This window comes from Carassius carassius, chromosome 35 (genome assembly GCF_963082965.1).
Source record: "Carassius carassius chromosome 35, fCarCar2.1, whole genome shotgun sequence".
Taxonomy (NCBI): Eukaryota; Metazoa; Chordata; class Actinopteri; order Cypriniformes; family Cyprinidae; genus Carassius; species Carassius carassius.
The window spans coordinates 1,599,630-1,620,474 of record NC_081789.1 but is presented as its reverse complement, the minus strand read 5'-3'; the positions used below and the strand labels follow the sequence as shown (position 1 = coordinate 1,620,474).

The following is a 20,845-nucleotide window of genomic DNA, read 5'->3' as shown; positions in this document are numbered from 1 at the left end:
CACGAGTCATGACTAACACTTTATGATTTATTAGAGATTTAATTATCAAATGGCGGATTCGCAAATGATCGCTTTAGTACATTCGGCAGGCAATTATACAATAATGATATTAAATAGTGGGGCAAAATCGGCTGCCAGGCCACCGGGAATTGTCCCGGTTCTCCCGGTGTCCAGTCCGCGCCTGATTTCCACAGACACGCAGAACGTGCAGGAGTCATATATTGCATTTTTGGGGCTTTATATTCACAGACACTAGTCGATGTCATGTTTTGATTCAAGTGTACTGACCTACTTTTGATTTAGTTATCCAAAATGTGGCATATTCCGTCCGCGTTAGGCATTCCATTTTTATGACTGGGTTCTACGAACCAGACTGTATTTCCGCATCCCGGAAATTATTAGGGCTATTCATTAACTGCAAGCCGTTCTATTCGCCACGGGAGTTTCACTTGTTCATTCTGGTGAGTGTTTACATTCCTCCGCAAGCGCACGTGAGTCTGTCTTTACAGAAACTCGCTGAGCAGATCACAGAGACAGAACAACAACACCCGGACTCTGTTTTAATCATTCTCTGGGACTTTAATAAAGCCAGTCTCTCCTGTGAACTGCCAAAATAGGTTTAGCTGATTTTAGCTGATACAGAAGCACATTACATGTCCCACCAGATCACTGTTACACCAAAAGAAAAGGATCCATATCACTCTGTTCCACGAGCAGCTTTTGGACGTTCTGATCACTGTTTGGTTCATCTTATACCGACCTACAGGCAGAAACTAAAATCAGCTAAACCTGTATCAAGGACTGTAAAAAGATGGACCAATGAAGCAGAGCAGGATTTACAATCTTGTTTTGACCTCACTGAGTGTTTTTGAAGCTGCTTCCACCGATCTGGACGAACTCATAGAGACTGTAACAGCTTATATCCGTTTCTGTGAGGATATGTGTATTCCTACCAGGACTCATCTAACTTACAACAATGACAAAAAGTGGTTCACTGCCAAACTCAGACAGCTCCGTCAGGCCAAAGAAGATGCTTACAGGAAGGGGGACAATGTCTTATATAAACAGGCTAAATACACACTGGAAAAGGAGATCAAAGTGGCAAAGAGGAATTATTCTGAAAAAATACGGACTCAGTTCACTTCCAACGACTCAGCATCAGTGTTGGAAAAGTCTAAAAGAGATCACCAACTACAAGACACCACCCCCCAGCACTGCGGAGAATCAACGACTGGAGCTGTGTGAAGTCCCTTCATGCTTCAAACTCTCCACCATCATCCCCATCTCAAAGAAATCCAAAATTACTGGACTAAATGACTACAGGCCTGTGGCTTTGACGTCTGTGGTCATGAAGTAATTTGAAAAACTTGTGCTGGCCCACCTGAAGGACATCACTGGACCCTTGCTAGATTCTCTTCAGTTTGCCTACAGAGCAAACAGGTCTGTGGACGATGCAGTAAACATCGGACTGCATTATGTTCTGCAACACCTAGACAGACCGGGGACCTATGTGAGGATCCTGTTTGTGGACTTCAGCTCGGCTTTTAATACGATCATGCCAAACCTCCTCCTGCCCAAACTAACTCAGCTCTCCGTACCCACCTCCGTCTGTCAGTGGATCAACAGCTTCCTGACAGACAGGCAGCAGCTAGTGAGACTGGGAAAATACACATCCAGCACCCGTACAATCAGCACCGGAGCTCCCCAGGGCTGCGTTCTCTCCCCACTGCTCTTCTCCCTGTACACTAATGACTGCACATCTAAGGACCCCTCTGTCAAGCTCCTGAAGTTTGCAGATGACACCACACTCATCGGCCTCATTCAGGACGGTGACGAGTCTGCTTACAGACAGGAGGTTAAAGAGCTGGCTGTCTGGTGCACTCTCAACAACCTGGAGCTTAACACGCTCAAAACAGTGGAGATGATTGTGGACTTCAGGAGAAACCCCCCTGCACTCCCCCCACTCACCATCATGAACAGCACTGTGACTGCAGTGGAGTCATTCAGGTTCCTGGGCACCACTATCTCTCAGGACCTGAAGTGGGACATTCACATTGACTCCATTGTGAAAAAGGCCCAGCAGAGGTTGTACTTCCTTCGCCAGCTGAGGAAGTTTAACCTGCCACAGGATCTGCTGAAACAGTTCTACTCCACCATCATCGAATCCATCCTCTACACTTCAGTAACTGTCTGGTTCAGCTCAGCTTCTAAATCAGACCTCAGAAGACTACAGAGGGTAGTCCGGACTGCTGAGCGAATTATCGGTACAACCCTCCCATCTATTCAAGAACTGTACTTATCCAGAGTGAGCAAAAGGGCTGTTAAAATCACTCTGGACCCCTCACATCCAGCACACTCCCTCTTTGAACTGTTGCCATCTGGTCGACGCTACAGAGCACTGAGCGCCAGAACGACCAGACACAGGAACAGTTTCTTCCCTCAAGTAACCCATCTAATGAACAGCTGATAATAACTGTGGAACACACTACACTATTTATATTTATATACACATACACTTATTTATCTAACACACATACTTAGTGTACACTTACATTTTGCACATAATACACCTGTACATACATAACTTGTTATCGTAATATACCTGCCATACAATTGTCAATTTGTATATTGTCATTCCTTACCTACTTATTTGTCATTTCTGTATTTTTTATTCTTTTATTATGTGTTTTATGTTCTGTCTCTGTCATTCTGTTGCACTGCGGAGCTTCTGTCACAAAAACAAATTCCTTGTATGTGTAAACATACCTGGCAATAAAGCTCATTCTCATTCTCATTAACAACAGTTGTAGTTGGAATGGTGGATGTCTTCCAGTGTTTTTAAGAAAAAGCCACAACTAGTTTATCCAGCAATGCATTATATCAAAAGCATTAAGTTAAGTTATCCAATCATTACTGATTGTAGTAATAGTCATGTATGCTATTCAATAGTAGTGAATTGTTTTTATACTATAGTATTAGCATGTAGAATTTTTTTTTAAATAAAGAAAGAGAGAAAGACACCAAGGCATTACAATTACACCATGTCCAAAATCATGATAATGCTCTGTAAACAGTGAAACTGTGTCAGATATCTTAAAACTCTACTTTTTCTCATTTTACCCTTTTTTTGTCATAGTCCAATGATTTTAGTTTAATTCAGTCACGTTAAATTATATCATATATATATATATATATATATAACAGTTTATACTGATAGCCTACTGCTTGTTTTGAAATGAATGCACTTCTTATAATTGTTGTCTTTTTGTTGTAGATGGACCTGAAGCTACTTTTCATATCCACATTATTAGGGATGGTATGTTGCAACAGCGCACAGCAAGGTAATGTGATGACCTCTCAGATCACTGTTGTTTTTTAATGCTAATGCAGTGTATTTCTGTCCAGTGTTCTGTGACTCTGACTCCTTCAGAATTAATAAGCGCTGGGTTTCTATGAGGATAACAAATCGTTCTCTCTTCAGAGCGAGTGGTTAAATACTGATGTCATTACTCAGAGCTCGCTCCACCCAGTGTGGTTGGAGCATTATCCGTAATGGAAAACACAGAGTAGTCATCTTTGACTCCCGTTGCAGCAAGCCGGAGTGATGGAAATGAATGGAAGCTGTAGATGTGAAATGCTCTCCATCTCTTCTGTTCTGCAGAGGGCAACGAGTGCATCAAAGCCAATGCTTTATCCTGTGGCGAGTGCATACAAGTGGGGGCTAAATGTGGATGGTGCACTGATGCAGTGAGTAGCATTCAAATACCACGGTTGTTCTGTTCTTTATCCCTTCAAACACATTTCTTGACACAGTATAGCAATGCAGAATTACATTCACATTCATGCTGACTAATCAGATCCTTACTGATGCATGATTATATGTCTGATATTGTTTATTATTAGGAGGTTAATATGTATATGTAATATAAGTAACCAGCAGGACCAAACAGGTATGATGCCAAACAAAATGACTCAAACTAAGACATCATCAGACATTAATAGGAATGGCAGAGTTGCCAGGAAACAGTAATGATGGATGAATGTTAATTCCATTAATGCCAAGAAACCTCATTCCAGCTGCTTCTGCATGGAAACAAAAGTGTTTTTGGTACAGAGATTTGGTAGAGATTATTTAAGATGTAAATGTAAATAACTAAATTCATTAGTTAAATTCATATAACTAGTTCATTAGTAAATTAGTAAATTCACTGTGTGCTCCAAGACTGAATTTTAAATATCAAGTTGTCATAACACAGGTATTTCTTTATTAACTCTTAAGGGGATATTCTTTTCTAAAATTGTCTCTTTTTAGACATTCTCAGGAAACTTTTTTTTTTGTTAGGTTAAAATTGTTCTTTCTGACAGTTCATGGTTTGTAATTGTATAGGATGTGCTTAATTTCTTTATTGTTTTCTATGATAAATGTACACAATCATTAATTTTTTAAAAGAAATTGTTCATTTTATTAAACAAGGACAATTTTCCAAAAAAAAAAAAAAAAATCAGAAATGTTTCTCGAGCAGTAAATCATCATATTTTCATGATTTCTGAAGATCATGTGACACTGAAGACTGGAGGAATGATGCTGAAAATACAGCGGAGCATCACATAAATAAATTTACCACAAACAGATGCTGAATGAAACAAGAAACATGACAAAAGAACTACAACTGAAAGATCAGGGCCCGGTTCCCCGATAACGTTCACTCTTAGCGCGCTAAGAAGACATCGTAAGATATATCTTACCAAAGTTGTTGATGTTTTTAAGTGTGTTCCCCGAAGTGTCCCTTAGGAAGCTTCTTAGCACGCTGCATCTTACGTCCGACGTTACAAGAGCGCTGTCCCGAGTGAAGGTGCTGAATTAGTTGGCATCGATTGCTCAGGAATCGATTTTCCACTTTACGCGAAGGTGCAATACAGCGTTAAGAAAGACAACACGTTCTATGCAAATGAAACATTCCTCAAATTATTACAGTAACATTTATTATAACATAGTTTAAGTTATCAGTAAAATATAGACTATAAATTAAATTATCAAAGGGTCAGTAATATGTTGACACGATAGGCTATGTTGTGACGGTTAGACGAACCGGTTATCCCTCGCTAATCATCCATCCCGTTGTGCCACTTGTGCCGCTTCTTGACATGGGTTTAACGACTTATAAAAATTATATAATACACTTTTATATTAATGGCAAGGTACTTTACAATTAGAATTGATTTGCAAGCAGCTGCAGTTACTTCTGTTTAATGCGGTATTGATTGCAATTGGTTTATGTTTTTAATAAAAAGCAACCTATCTACAATGAACAGAGAGAGAGAGAGAGAGAGAGAGAGAGAGAGAGAGAGAGAGAGTTAGATACAAAATATGCTGGGGAAGCAACGTAAAAAAGGGCACCAAGCCTCTCGTCAGAGGAACTTGAAGTGTTGCTGGACCTTGCCACCAGGTCAGATATCACACCCCTATGGTCCACTATAACCTGCACATTTATGGCCGCGTCTTCCTTTCGCGATAAGTAGCCTACGCCTGATCATTCACTGATGGATTGGCGATAGGGATGAGTGCCATCCACCAGGATGCAATCCCCGGCATGGCGCAGAAGGGCGTTGGTGACTGTGTGGACGCACTTCCACACAGAGGTCTTGATTAGGCTGTAGCCCTGTCCCACGACCTCGATGAATCTCTCTGTAGCAAAAAAAAAAAAAAAAAAAAAAAAAAAAAAAGTAGCGCTGGGCTTCAGGGCTTAAAGCAGGATTTCGCCGCATTAGTCTGGCCAGCGCAGGTCTGGGAAGGTCCAGCTGCTCCACAATGAGTTGTCTTGGGAGGGGATTTTTTTTAATATAGCCACCTCAGGCAAAATGTCAAAAGGGCTTAAGTTTTGCAGAATAAAAAAACTGACATAGACTAAACGGCTCCGATTCAATACAAGAACACGTTGGATCTCTGCTATAGTTGGTCGCTTACTGGACACCACCATTCTTACCCATTTAAAGATCTTAGCCATTTAGAGCCAAATTGTTTGCCAGATTTTAATTATCAAAAAAATGATTGCCAATTCGCTTTAATTACATTACGAAAAAGCCTAGGCTAATTACCACCTTATTAGTTCTGTAACCACATAAAGTCAACTTCATAAATAGGCCTGTATCCATTGCGAACATAATTTATTATGAGTCTTAAAAAATAACAGAAAATCATTGTTGAGCCACAAAATTGTCAACATACCATAGTTTGACTTGTACTTCGCTACGCTGGTTTCTAAAGACTGCTGTACAGTAGCGTCATGAGCTCAAATAACGCTAAGAGAGAGCTACGAATGGTCCAGACCAACCTTACGAAAGTGTGACTTACAGAAGATATACTTAGCGAACGAACGTTTCGGGAACCGTGCCATAAGGTTAAGAGAGAGGTTAAGGAATAGGTTAAGAACTACTTAGCGATAAGAACGTTTTGGGGAACCGGGCCCAGATTGTTAATTGATGTAATTCTTTGTTAGAATATTTATATTAGAATTTTTACAGTAGATCTGTGTTATTCACTGCTTCATCAACATCTTTGAGTAATCTGACATTCTTAAAGGCATACTCCACCCCAAAATGAAAATTTGTCATTAATCACTTACTCCCATGTCGTTCCAAACCCGTAAAAGCTGCATTTGTCTTCAGAACACATTTTAAGATATTCTGGATGTAAACCGGGAGGTTTGTGACTGTCCCATAGACTGCTAAGTAACTTACACTGTCAAGGTCCAGAAAAGTATGAAATTTTCCATTTTGGGGTGGAGTATCCCTTTAATTCACATAACACAAGCAGTCACAGCTGTTATATTTCCTGTGCATCAGGAGTTTCTGAAGCAGGGAGAGCCGACGTCAGCGCGCTGTGATGAGCTGGAGTCGCTCAGGAAGAGAGGCTGTGGCCAGATGGAGAACCCTCACGGGAGCCTAAAGATCCTCAAGAACAAAGCAGTGACCAACCGCAAGAAAGGAGCAGAGAAACTCCGACCCGAGGACATTACACAGATCCAGCCTCAGAAACTCAGCCTCAACCTCAGATCTGGTGCAGACTCACAATCTGATATCCGTGATGGTTTTTATTGATCTGTGCAAGTAATTTTGGGAATACTAATGGATTTGATGTGCTATGCCTATAGGGGAACCTCAAAATATCAAACTGAAGTTCAAGAGGGCTGAAGACTATCCCATAGACCTGTACTATCTGATGGACCTGTCCTACTCCATGAAGGATGACCTGGAGAACGTCAAGAACCTAGGGACGAGTCTGATGAAGGAAATGTCCAAGATCACCTCAGATTTCAGAATAGGTGAGAGTCTTATCAAATCAAAACTAAACACTTAGCTCTATTATATACATGGTTTAAACATGTAATAACACACACACACACACACATACACATATATATGGCAAACTAAAATGTTTGAATGTTAATTTACATAAACCACATACATCTTTCCATTAAAAAAGTCTTATTTTTATATGTAATGAAAGTTTATGTTTTTGGTTCTCTGATGTTGGTTAATGGTCACTGACAACAAGTGTTTTATTATGTATAATTATATACTTGATTTAATTTTTAATTATTTATTTAAAGTATAGGGCACTATTTGGTCATTTTATATATATATAAATTCTTCACTTTCAAATGTTAAAACCCTTTTGGCGGAAAGACAGCTGCTGATAAACACCTCTCATTACTGAGAAAATGCTGAAAACCTGTGAGACTTTTTATGGACTAATTTTAACACATTTTCATGAAAACTTTGACTTGTGATTAATGCTGTCAAACGATTAATCACGATTAATCACATCCAAAATAAAGGTTTTAGTTTTCATAATGTATGTGTGTATACTGTGTATATTTATTATGTATATATAAATACAAACACATGCATGTATAGCTTTAAGAAAAATTGTATGTGTATATTTTAAATATATTTTTATACAATTAAAATTATACAATATAAAATATAAAAATATAGAAATGTATAAACATGTAAATATATACTGTATGTGTGTGTTTGTGTGTGTGTGTGTGTGTGTGTGTGTGTGAATGTATATATACATAATAAATACACAGTACATATACATATATAATGTAAACAGAAACTTTTATTTTGGATGCGATTTATCATGATTTACAGTTTGACAGCACTACTAGAATATGACATTATTATAAAATGCTAAAATCAGACATAATCAAAGCTTTCCTAACACTGCCAAAGAGACAAGAGCAGGCATGCATTTCAAGCTAAGACGCTGCTTTGCTCATTTCCGGACAGGTTTCGGCTCTTTTGTGGAGAAGACGGTGATGCCGTACATCAGCACGACTCCAGCCAAGCTCCTGAACCCCTGCACAGGGGACCAAAACTGCACCAGTCCCTTCAGCTACAAGAACGTGCTGAAACTGACCAGCAACGGGGAGCAGTTCAACAGTCTGGTGGGAAAACAGCAGATATCTGGCAACCTGGACTCCCCTGAGGGGGGGTTTGATGCCATCATGCAGGTGGCCGTCTGCGGAGTGAGTTATTTACAATGCACTGAGAATATGAGTCCTTACTTTGTTGTTTTTCAGTGGAGATATTGAAATGCTGCAGTAATATGGTCATTTGTGTCCTCCTTCTTCCTGTTGTTTCTCAGGAGCACATCGGCTGGAGAAACGTCACTCGTTTGTTGGTGTTCTCCACAGACGCAGGTTTCCATTTTGCTGGCGATGGCAAACTAGGTGGAATCGTGCTTCCCAATGATGGGAAATGTCACTTAGAAAACAACATGTACACCATGAGCCATTATTACGTGCGTATATGACATCGTCAGCTGATTTACAGACCAGATTATCAGATGTTTGACAGATTTAGCAGAGCTTTCATTTCTTTTCTTGACTAGGATTACCCCTCCATTGCCCACCTGGTTCAGAAACTGAGTGAAAACAACATCCAGACCATCTTTGCCATTACAGAGGAGTTCCAGCCTGTTTACAAAGTAGGTCCACATATGATCATCCTAATGATGTGTATGGAACGGTGTGTGTCTGAGCAAAAACACTTATTTTTCTCTGTTTGGGGCCTGTAGTTCCTTTCTCTTCTTTGCATTTGGCTAATTTGTGAAGGTTTCCACCTGGCTTCTAGTCTTTTTCCACACTAGTCTAAACGTAGGAAACTTTGTGGTGCTGGTTGGATGCAAACCAATCATTAATGCGAACCGATCATAAAAGTATTAAATGTGTCATGTTGATGCTGTTGCACAATTGAGGACTCAAATCATCCCACACAGCCAAAAATAAATAAATAAATCAAATCAAATATATATATTTTTAATATGACTCAAAATTTAAAAACATGGCCAAATAATCAACATTTTACTTTTATATTTACATAAATATATTCTTGGCTGTTTTTGTGCATAATAATAATGTTTGTTTTGCTATGTTGCGTAATAACAATAATTATACTACATATATATATATATATATATATATACAACCCGAATTCCGGAAAAGTTGGGACGTTTTTTAAATTTTAATAAAATGAAAACTAAAAGACTTTCAAATCTCATGAGCCAATATTTTATTCACAATAGAACATAGATAACATAGCAAATGTTTAAATTGAGAAAGTTTACAATTTTATGCACAAAATGAGCTCATTTCAATTTTGATTTCTGCTACAGGTCTCAAAATAGTTGGGACGGGGCATGTTTACCATGGTGTAGCATCTCCTTTTCTTTTCAAAACAGTTTGAAGACGTCTGGGCATTGAGGCTATGAGTTGCTGGAGTTTTGCTGTTGGAATTTGGTCCCATTCTTGCCTTATATAGATTTCCAGCTGCTGAAGACTTCGTGGTCATCTTTGACGTATTTTTCGTTTAATGATGCGCCAAATGTTCTCTATAGGTGAAAGATCTGGACTGCAGGCAGGCCAGGTTAGCACCCGGACTCTTCTACGACGAAGCCATGCTGTTGTTATAGCTGCAGTATGTGGTTTTGCATTGTCCTGCTGAAATAAACAAGGCCTTCCCTGAAATAGACGTTGTTTGGAGGGAAGCATATGTTGCTCTAAAACCTTTATATACCTTTCAGCATTCACAGAGCCTTCCAAAACATGCAAGCTGCCCATACCGTATGCACTTATGCACCCCCATACCATCAGAGATGCTGGCTTTTGAACTGAACGCTGATAACATGCTGGAAGGTCTCCCTCCTCTTTAGCCCGGAGGACACGGCGTCCGTGATTTCCAACAAGAATGTCAAATTTGGACTCGTCTGACCATAAAACACTATTCCACTTTGAAATAGTCCATTTTAAATGAGCCTTGGCCCACAGGACACGACGGCGCTTCTGGACCATGTTCACATATGGCTTCCTTTTTGCATGATAGAGCTTTAGTTGGCATCTGCTGATGGCACGGCGGATTGTGTTTACCGACAGTGGTTTCTGAAAGTATTCCTGGGCCCATTTAGTAATGTCATTGACACAATCATGCCGATGAGTGATGCAGTGTCGTCTGAGAGCCCGAAGACCACGGGCATCCAATAAAGGTCTCCGGCCTTGTCCCTTACGCACAGAGATTTCTCCAGTTCCTCTGAATCTTTTGATGATGTTATGCACTGTAGATGATGAGATTTGCAAAGCCTTTGCAATTTGACGTTGAGGAACATTGTTTTTAAAGTTTTCCACAATGTTTTTACGCAGTCTTTCACAGATTGGAGAGCCTCTGCCCATCTTTACTTCTGAGAGACTCTGCTTCTCTAAGACAAAGCTTTTATAGCTAATCATGTTACAGACCTGATATCAATTAACTTAATTAATCACTAGATGTTCTCCCAGCTGAATCTTTTCAAAACTGCTTGCTTTTTTAGCCATTTGTTGCCCCCGTGCCAACTTTTTTGAGACCTGTAGCAGGCATTAAATTTTAAATGAGCTAATTAAGTGGATAAAAGTGTAAAATTTCTCAGTTTAAACATTTGCTACGTTATCTATGTTCTATTGTGAATAACATATTGGCTCATGTGATTTGAAATTCCTTTAGTTTTCATTTTATTAAAATTTAAAAAACGTCCCAACTTTTCCGGAATTCGGGTTGTATATATAACATTATTAAATAATTATAAATTTCAAAAATATATTTAACTGAGTTTTATAGATTACAACATATATTTAGCATATATTTAAAATATGGTTTGGCCAGATTTTTTTTTTTTTTTTGCCTGTATGGGACTTTTTGAGGCAAGATATGCCATTACTTAGGCCTAAAGTTACTGCACAATAAACCGAACACTATCCAACTCTTATGGTGCAAATAGAGCGTCTGGCGCGAGTGATTTCAATGTTAAGTCAATGCAAAGACGCGAAATAGACAACCTCCAAAATTTGGCGAAACACATTTGTAAATAGATGCTGTCTTTATAAATAAACCGCATATTTGAGTTTAAAACAACTACATTATCGCATGAAATACTTTTAAAACTACATTTCATGACACGATAAAAGTAATATTTAGAAAAGTATCCGAATAAAAATGGTGGATGAAAATGCTGCGTGAACTCAGCTGGCAGAAGCCCCCCCCCCATGACGCGAATTCGCGTCTGTTGTGAAGTTAATTTCATGCGCGAATGAAGCGTATGAACTGGAAATGTTCAAGCGTCCAACTATGCGCGAATAGCGCGATTTATTCTCGCAAGTCACGTCTGATGTGAACACAGCATTAACTATTCAGTATAGTAACATGTTAGCATGTGTTGATGTGAGGTGGTTCATAAGATTTGAGTTGCTTGAGGCAGACGTGGATAAAGACTTTTTTCCTGGGCATAGCATGCATGTTACAGAAACATTCTAGCCTCTAATTTCAATTAACGAGAAGTGTAGTGCCGGTGACCGGTACTTCCAGTTCGAGAACGCCATTATCGCTGACTCCGTCTTGTGTTTAGTGGTTGTCGGAGCGTGCAGTGAGACAGCGTGAGCAGGGCACCGCCCACCCAGCCAATCATCATCGGATTTGCAACGTTGCAGGCAGCTGATGTATAGCCACTAGCCAAAGCATGACACCTCGCGGTTTATTCAACCAAATTGTAGTAACGCGACATTACTACATTCTCAGTAAAGATAATGGCGTTGCAACGATGGGAAAAGTAATTAAGGCCGAAGGTCTGATGACATGACCACAAAGTCGATCATCGACCTCCAGCCTAGGGTGTCCTGGTGCCAAGTGCACTGATGGACACCCTTATGCTTAAACATGGTGTTCGTTATGGACAAACCGTGGTTAGCACAGAAATCCAATAACAGAACACCACTCGGGTTCATATCAGGGGGGGGGCGTTCCTCCCAATCACACCCCTCCAGGTGTCACTGTCACTGCCCATGTGGGTGATGAAGTCCCCCAGTAGAACGACGGAGTCTCCAAATGGAGCACTATCCAGCACCCCTCCCAGAGACTCCAAGAAGGCCGGGTACTCTGCACTGCTGTTCGGCCCGTAGGCACAAACGACAGTGAGAGACCTATCCCCGACTCGAAGGCGCAGGGAAGCGACCCTCTCGTTCACCGGGGTGAACTCCAACACATGGCGGCTGAGCTGGGGGTCTTTAAGCAAACCCACTCCAGCCCTCCGCCTCTCACCATGGGCAACTCCAGAGTGGTAGAGAGTCCAGCCTCTCTCAAGAAGTGTGGTTCCAGAGCCCAAGCAGTGCGTGGAGGTGAGCCCGACTATCTCTAGTCGGTACCTCTCGACCTCCCGCACAAGCTCAGGCTCCTTCCCCGCCAACGAGGTGACATTCCACGTCCCTAAAGCCAGATTCTGTGTCCGGAGATCGGGTCGTCGGGGGTCTTGCCTTCGACTGTTGCCCAATCCACTATGCACCGGCCCCTTACGCTCCCTCCTGCATTTAACTCCATTAGTAATGCCGTTATACTTAAATGCCGTTACTCCCAACACTGGTGATCAGCTTTATAATATTCACCTGCTGAGTGATAAAAAAGGCAAGAGAATCGCATTGATTTGCATTAAATGAGCCACAGCTGGAGAAAAGACTGTGTTACAAACGGATGAACTGTAACTGCGAGACTAAAACTCACAGGCATCTGAACAGTTTGAATCCAGCTTCTCTGTATTTGGAAAGCCACAACCCCAAAATAGTTTCCAGCTTGGAATGATCTGAACGCCGAGGTCATAATTTTAAGTTCCTGTCTGCCGTTTAACAGGACTCTTGTAAAACAAACACCCCGAGTCCCTGTGCTGAAGATCCATGAATGTTTTTTTTTTTCTCTTTTTCCACAGGAACTTAAAAACCTGATCCCAAAGTCTGCAGTCGGGACTCTTTCAGCCAACTCCAGCAATGTTATCAATCTTATCATCGATGCCTACAATGTGAGCCCATGAAGTTTCTTTAGATTATCTGAAGTCTTTGAAGGAACTGGCCTGATTTCTGTTTCCCCTCAGTCTCTTTCCTCCGAGGTGATCCTGGAGAACAGTAAGCTTCCTGAAGGAGTGAGCATCAGCTATCAGTCTCGCTGTAAGAACGGAGTGGTGAACGAGGGAGAGAACGGAAGGAAGTGCTCTAACATCTCCATCGGAGACGAGGTGAGGCCACATCAGCTCATAGCAACATGCATCATCCGTCATCCGTAGCAGAAGCCGCTAGCCTGTTGTTTTCTGTTTCCAATGCATTTCCAGGTATCATTCAACATTAACATCACGGCTCAAGGCTGTCCCAAACAAGGCAAACCTGAGAGCATTAAGATCAAGCCCCTGGGCTTCACTGAGGAGGTGGAGATCATGCTCAACTTCATCTGCGAGTGTGAATGTCACAAACACGGCATCAGGAACAGTGAGATGTGTCATAACGGCAACGGGACGTTTGAGTGTGGCGCCTGCAGGTGAGACGCTCCTCACAACAGCCCACAAGTCTGTGTTTCAATGCTAAATTACATTTGATGTGTTTTCCTGGAAGGTGAAGCAAGTTGCAAATACTCAGCTTAAAGGGGTAGTTCACCCAAAAATTAAAATTTTGTTATTAATTACTCCCTCTCATGTCGTTCCAAACCTGTGAGACCTCGTGTTAGGATCACTGCTGTCTATGGAGGGTCCGAGAGCTCTCGGATTTCATCAGAAATATCTCAATTTGTGTTTTGAAGATGAACGAAGGTCTTATGGGTTTGGAACAACATGACGGGGAGTGATTAATGACAGGATTTTCATGTTTGGGTGAAGTAACCCTTTAAAACAATCCTATAATAAATGTTTTGTGTACTTTTGTCATTTTTTGAGTCTTTTTAGTTCAATTTCTAATTAGCTTTAATTAATTTTTAGTCAGATTTTAGCACTTCAATCTAAACAAACCTCTGGGGCATTTCTAATTTCCATATATGTTTTTCATCCGAGATTATATTAGATATTTGTCAGCTTTTTTCAATGAATGAAAATGATTTTAATATTTTTATGTAACATATTTTGCATAAAATGAAGACCATTTTTATATCCTTTTTCTTGTTTTCACTGAATATCAGCATATTTTCCCACAAAATTCCCATTTACAAGAAAAAATGGAAATAAAAAAAAGTATTTGAATTTTGAATTATATTACTGTAATTGCTTGGACTTTTTCTGTGTTATTCTCATGATCATAAAACATTAATTTACTGTACATTTAAAAAAAGAAAATCTAGAATGCAATGATTTGTCTATATCAGCATACATTAAAGACGATGCACTGTCAATGAAAATAATAAATCTTTTCTGATAAATACTGTTTTTGTTGATTAAGGGTTAAATACAACACTGAATCTTTGAGGTAAATAATCATTGTAAAAAATGATGCCAAAATATGTGAACTATTGTTACACTGTTTTTTTTTTACACTTATAGGTGTCAAATCATGGCAAAAACAGATGATAGTCATGTTGCTCAGAAAAAAATATTTAATAAAATTGAACAGGACACATTCTAATGCACAGAAAAAAATAAATCTATATTAAACGTTCATTGTTTTGATGCTTGAAAAGCCCTTTTCGTCTTTGACCCGTAATCATGTAAGCGAGAGTCTTTATGTGAGCTGTGTTCTCTGCGTCCTCTCAGGTGTAATAAGGGACGTGTGGGCAGGCAGTGTGAATGTCGAAAAGACGAGGTATCCACCGAAGACCTGGACAAGAACTGCCGCAAGGACAACGGCACGGACATCTGCAGCAATAACGGCGAGTGTGTGTGTGGCACCTGCGAGTGCAAGAAGAGAGACAATCCTGAAGAGCGCTACAGCGGCAAATTCTGCGAGTGTGACAACTTCAACTGCGACCGCTCCAATAATAAACTCTGTGGAGGTACGCATGTCACCAATACATCACTCGACAGATCGTTAATAGAAGAAAAGCAGCTTGGGTGGCTGAGGAAGACTGTTTGGAGGTGTTTAATGTGGTGTTCTTCCTGCAGGACACGGCCGCTGTGAGTGCAGGGTGTGTATCTGTGATGCTAACTACACGGGAAGCGCGTGTGACTGCTCTCTGGATGCCTCCACATGCTTAGCCTCCAACAAGCAGACCTGTAACGGCCGAGGGATCTGTGAGTGTGGGACCTGCAGGTGCACCGACCCCAAGTTCCAGGGTCCCACCTGTGAGATCTGCCCCACCTGCCCCGGAGTCTGCACTGAGCACAAGTCAGTGGCACACATGCACACGTCTGTCTACACAATATATGACACATTAAACTCGGTCAGTACATGCACAGCTTCAGTGATGAACTGTAACACATCATACGATATACTGGGTACCACTTTTTTTCTGTCCAAAATAGATATAATATACTCTAAAAATATAATGTAAACAGCATGGGTTATAATTATTTTATTTTTTTTAATGGCAAAATATATTCTAGAATTCACTGCAAGTGGTAAGAAAGTGCATTCCCAATCTTAAAATACATTTGGCAAAATATGTTTTTTTTAAATATATAAACTAAACTCAGTTAATTCAAACAATTATTTATAGCATGCATTAAAGACGATAGAATGCCAATGCCAGAAAATTCATTATAGTTTCATATTTATTTTATTTTTAGGGTAAGAATCCTTTATTCTTTGGGTAAACATAGATATGTAAAAGTGTGACACCACTTGTCAAAAGTTTAAAAATAAGGTTGAAATTAAGTTTGTAAAGCATAAATAAATGAATAAATTAAAGCTACAATATTGTGAAATATTATTATGATTTAAAAGAAAGAAAGAGGTAAATAAATGATGTGTGTGTGTGTGTGTGTGTGTGTGTGTGTGTGTGTGTGCTTTGCCAGTGTTTTAATATTTAAAAATATATTTTCAGATTTGTATTCATTATTATTTTTTTAAGTATTATTATTTGTCGTATGGCCAGCTGTTGTGGTATTAGTACAGTTACTAGAAGTTTTGGTAACACTTTATGGTAGCGCTTTATTTTAAGGTGTCCTTATTACACGTATTACATGTACTTGCTATTATAATTACAATTAATAACGCATAATTACATGCAAGTAGCCCTAAACCAAACCCTAATCCTAACCCTAACCATATAGGAAGTACATGTAGTTAATTAATATTACTCAGTACTTAAATGTATGACTACCCCGTAACAAGTACACCTTAAAATAAAGTGTAACCCACTTTATTTTAAGATGTCCTTGTTACACGTTAAATGTACTTACTATTATAGTAATAATATGTTATGCATAATTACCCTAAACCAAACCTAATCCTAACCCTAACCATACAGTAAGTAATGTAGTTAATTAATATCACTCAGTACTTAAATATGTATAATTACACTGTAAAAAGGACACTTTAATAAAAAAGTGTAACTGAGTTTTTCATTATTTGTCAACATAAGCTCTGTTTCTTTGCAGAGTTTGTAAGGAATGCAATGTTACCATTTATATATCTTTGCCTTTTGCTCTGTGGGAAAACCCCCAAAATCTTAAGTAGGTTTCACAATCCACTCTTCCTGTCTCAGGGAGTGTGTGCAGTGCCGAGCGTTTGGCACAGGAGAGAAGAAAGACACTTGTGAGAGAGACTGCAGCTACTTTAACCTCATCAAGGTGAAGGACAGAGATAAACTCCCTCAGCCGGTGCAGGCCTTCCCCCTCATGCACTGCAAGGAGAGAGACGCCAACGACTGCTGGTTCTACTACACCTACGCCGTCAACAACACTGAGAGGGAGGTGCATGTGGTGGAGACTTTAGGTGAGGCTTCGTATCAATACAGAGAAGAGACATGCTTTAAATATCCGAGTTTGTGTCACTTGTATTGTTACTTTAGCAGCATGAGTGTTAGTTTGCTTTAAAGGGGTCATATGATGCGGTTTTGTGAGTGTTACAAGCAGTTGGTGCATACAGTATATAAGATCCGTAAAGTCAATCACGTTTATACACTGCCTCTGAAACTTCGTTCATCATAAAAAAATTCGGATCAGGTTCGAATTTCTGCATTTTCGCATCCATAGCCAGCATTTTGATAAGAAAGGATTACAAAAAAATAAAAATAAACTGCAAAAATGCATTTCGTATTCTGTGTGCAAGGACCTTGAAGTCTCAAACCCAAAGAGAGATAGACTCATCCACGCCTTCCTAAAACATCTCATTCAAACACAACCCCACAAATCTACATATCTGTTTCCATCCAAAGACTCAAATTAAATTTATGAGCAAAATTGGAATATTGCTTTAAAAATTTGCAAATAAAGCACCGTTTTCATCCAACGAGTCCAGGAGACGTCACATGACTTTTCCAGTAAATGTGTTTCCATCGTAGTTTATGCAAATGTTTTCTTATCGGATAAAAAGTTTATCCTAATCAAATATTCTAAAATTTATGCGCATCTTGCAGTTTCCATCCAGCGTTTTTTATGTGATATTCCGAAATGCACATAAAAATAGGTAGATGGAAACATAGCTACTGTGTGGGAAGATTTGCATAACGCTGCCCAAATGTTTATCAAAGAAAGAAGGCTTAACTTTTATTCTAGCTGTAGTATTGTTGTCGTGGAGATGATGTGTGTTTCCAAATATGGTAATGGGCGTAACATTTCCGCCACAAGCTTGAGGTATTCAGCCAATCACAACGCACTTGATAGCTGGCCAATCAGAGCACACCTTGCTTTTCAGAATGTTGAGCTTTGTAAAAATCAATGTGTTTCAGAAGGCGGGGCATAGAGGAGAAACAATAATCTATAGTATGTGGAAAATAATGTGTTCTTGTACCGTAAACCACATAAACGCATTACATTACACCACATACACAACACAATGTTCTTTTTAGCAACATCATATGACCCCTTTACTGAAGTAAGGTGTGCTTGTTTTGGCAGAGTGCCCGGCGGGTCCTGACATCATCCCCATCGTAGCGGGCGTGGTCACAGGCATCGTTCTGATTGGTCTAGCTCTGCTGCTGATCTGGAAGCTGCTCATGATCATTCACGACCGCCGCGAGTTCGCCAAGTTTGAGAAGGAGAAGATGAACGCCAAGTGGGACACGGTATGAAAAAAAAGAAATACAATTAAATATTTTATTTGAGCTTGTGCTTTAAAACTTAAAGTTTTTAAACTTTCCAAAATTCCAAGATTGTTTCATCAGAAGTGTGGTTTTCCTCTTTACGAGTGCTCCGTCTGGATTTTAGATCAGCTGTGGAAGTAAAGCGAAGGCTTCTGGAGTTTCAGGGCCTGGTTTTTCTGGGTGTGCCGTAGGTCAGTCAGGACGATGCTCTGCTGCCCTCTGCTGGCTCACTTTCTGAGCAGATCTGTGAAAAAGAAGTGCACTTAATTGTACTGAATGAGCACTGATTTACAGAATTAAACTAAAATTGACAAAATGGCAAATGGTCCAGCCAAGATCAAATGCAGGATGGTGTTCACAAAGGATCCAGGTCTCTTAAATATCCAGTTTGTGAATAAGAACAGGTGGATCCAATTAACCTGTAAAAACAGAACCAAAACAAAACCCATAACATTCTACTTCAGTTCTCAAAAGAATATATTTTTAAAATCTTTATTGCACATAATTCAATTTTATTTAAGTAAAAAACACACAGAGACACTTACATGACCGTTTAACACACTTTTGTAATCATGTCAAATAAAAGACCCCTTATTTGTTTTATGTGTTTTTATTTAATTTATTATTATTATTTATAAACCTTTTATTCCATCTTCATTTAAACTCCATATGCATGCTTTGGCTCCTTTTCCCTTGATGTTCATGAAATCCTCCTCCCATCGCTCTCAGACCTCCATCCCTTTTATTCTCCACGTGTTGTCATGATTTCAGCTCTTCTGTTTCTTCATCTGTGGTTGATCTGTTGTCTGCCCCTGTCCACTCTCAGACAGACAATCCAATTTACAAGAGCCCTATTAATAAATTCAAGAACCCAATCTATGGACGTAAAGCTGTGGCTCTATAAGTTTGTATACCTCTCCTCTCTCTGCATGGCCTTTTTTCAGAGTGTGTATGTGTGTGTGTGTGTGTGTGTTTCTGTACCTGGCCACCATTTGTTATATATTCCATCCTTGTAACAAAATATTGATATATTTATAAATTGAAGTGTGTATGGTATAACTCACTAATCGGCTGCAGCATGTGCATCTGACAGTGCTGTGTCATATTGAACGAGCGTTTCACATAATATTTTGGTTTTCTTCTTTGGATATTAATATGTTCATCAAAATATATGTGAGTAATGTACAGCTGCATGTGCGTTTTTTTAACCTTCAAGGTTTTTTGGACTTTCTTGGGGTGTAGTGCATTTAGATGACACCATGAAGTTAAATTGGGCTGTATATTTGTTTCTTAGTTTTAAAATCAGATTTTTGTGTGTTTCACAGGGAGAGAACCCCATCTACAAGAGTGCCGTCACAACTGTTATCAACCCCAAATATGAAGGCAAATAATGGACGTGGATATCTCACACAGGAATGTTTTGGAAGGGATAGGTTTGCAGAAAGCCTCAGTTCTCCTTTGCTTATTTTCTCGTTGTATGTCATTCTTTTAGAACAGTATTGTAGTCGTGTACAGTCTTTATATTTACATCAGTTTTTCTTCTTTTCAACCCTGTGTACTTTCACACATTCACTCTTTTCAAACTGAACAGATATTTGTGGCTTTGCATCAAGTGCTGCAGTGAAAAGGGATCCTTGAGTCCCACCCAAAAATGGCAAAAACTCATCAAATGCCATTTAAAATCATCTTATTATTTTTGTTTATCATGTTCTTTCTGCATTCAAACCGCTTTAACAGTCATATATTGGCATAAGAAACTATCTGATCGCTGTATAAGTTGTATAAGTTTGGTTTGATATGCTAATAATCTATGCATATTCATTTACTGTCAGACGTATCTATGCCAAAAATGTCTTTGATTTTGGTGTTTGCAACTTATTGCCCATTTATTGTTGCGCTTAGAAAATCATTATGGCACGTGTCTTGTGTTTAACTGAAAATGTCTGTATTTTATATGTCATGAAGGATTATTTGTTGAGTTATTATGTGGCTCTTGATGAGTATCAGTGTATTCAGGTGATATCCTGTAGTTTGTAGCCAAATGTCCTTAAACCGCTCATTAAAAATGAGCACAATTATTCATACCTACAGATTTCAAATATGTTTTCAGTTAGTATATTTAAAAACAACAACAACAAAGGATGTTGTAATTTGCATATTTTAAATCAGAGATAAAGCTCTTTGTTGTTAAAACAATTATTTGGAAAAATAATAATAATTAGAATGTAGTTTTGTGTTCAAATGTTCATATCATATGCTCAAAGGTACAACAACCCATATATTTGTAATTATTTTAACTGAATGTAATCAGGAGATGCAGGCATTTAAA

General features: G+C 39.2%; 1 protein-coding gene across 2 annotated transcripts in view; it reads left to right on the top strand.

The window, feature by feature from the left end:
* Positions 1–20,022, top strand: part of LOC132115861 (integrin beta-1-like) — a 36,431-nt gene extending 16,409 nt beyond the window's left edge. Inside the window, exons 2-17 of one of the 2 annotated variants that reach the window (XM_059524248.1) lie at positions 3,275–3,341; positions 3,662–3,747; positions 6,844–7,057; positions 7,152–7,322; positions 8,299–8,537; positions 8,657–8,812; positions 8,903–8,998; positions 13,289–13,378; positions 13,451–13,591; positions 13,685–13,887; positions 15,086–15,324; positions 15,434–15,656; positions 16,978–17,207; positions 18,332–18,498; positions 19,343–19,420; positions 19,842–19,978. In XM_059524248.1, the coding sequence (XP_059380231.1) occupies positions 3,275–3,341; positions 3,662–3,747; positions 6,844–7,057; positions 7,152–7,322; positions 8,299–8,537; positions 8,657–8,812; positions 8,903–8,998; positions 13,289–13,378; positions 13,451–13,591; positions 13,685–13,887; positions 15,086–15,324; positions 15,434–15,656; positions 16,978–17,207; positions 18,332–18,498; positions 19,343–19,420 (2,400 nt within the window). In that variant the 3' untranslated portion in view covers positions 19,842–19,978. Of the gene's footprint in view, positions 1–3,274; positions 3,342–3,661; positions 3,748–6,843; positions 7,058–7,151; positions 7,323–8,298; positions 8,538–8,656; positions 8,813–8,902; positions 8,999–13,288; positions 13,379–13,450; positions 13,592–13,684; positions 13,888–15,085; positions 15,325–15,433; positions 15,657–16,977; positions 17,208–18,331; positions 18,499–19,342; positions 19,421–19,841 lie in introns of both variants that reach the window. The other variant, XM_059524249.1, reaches the window with a different exon arrangement.
* Positions 20,023–20,845: the final 823 nt, after the last annotated feature.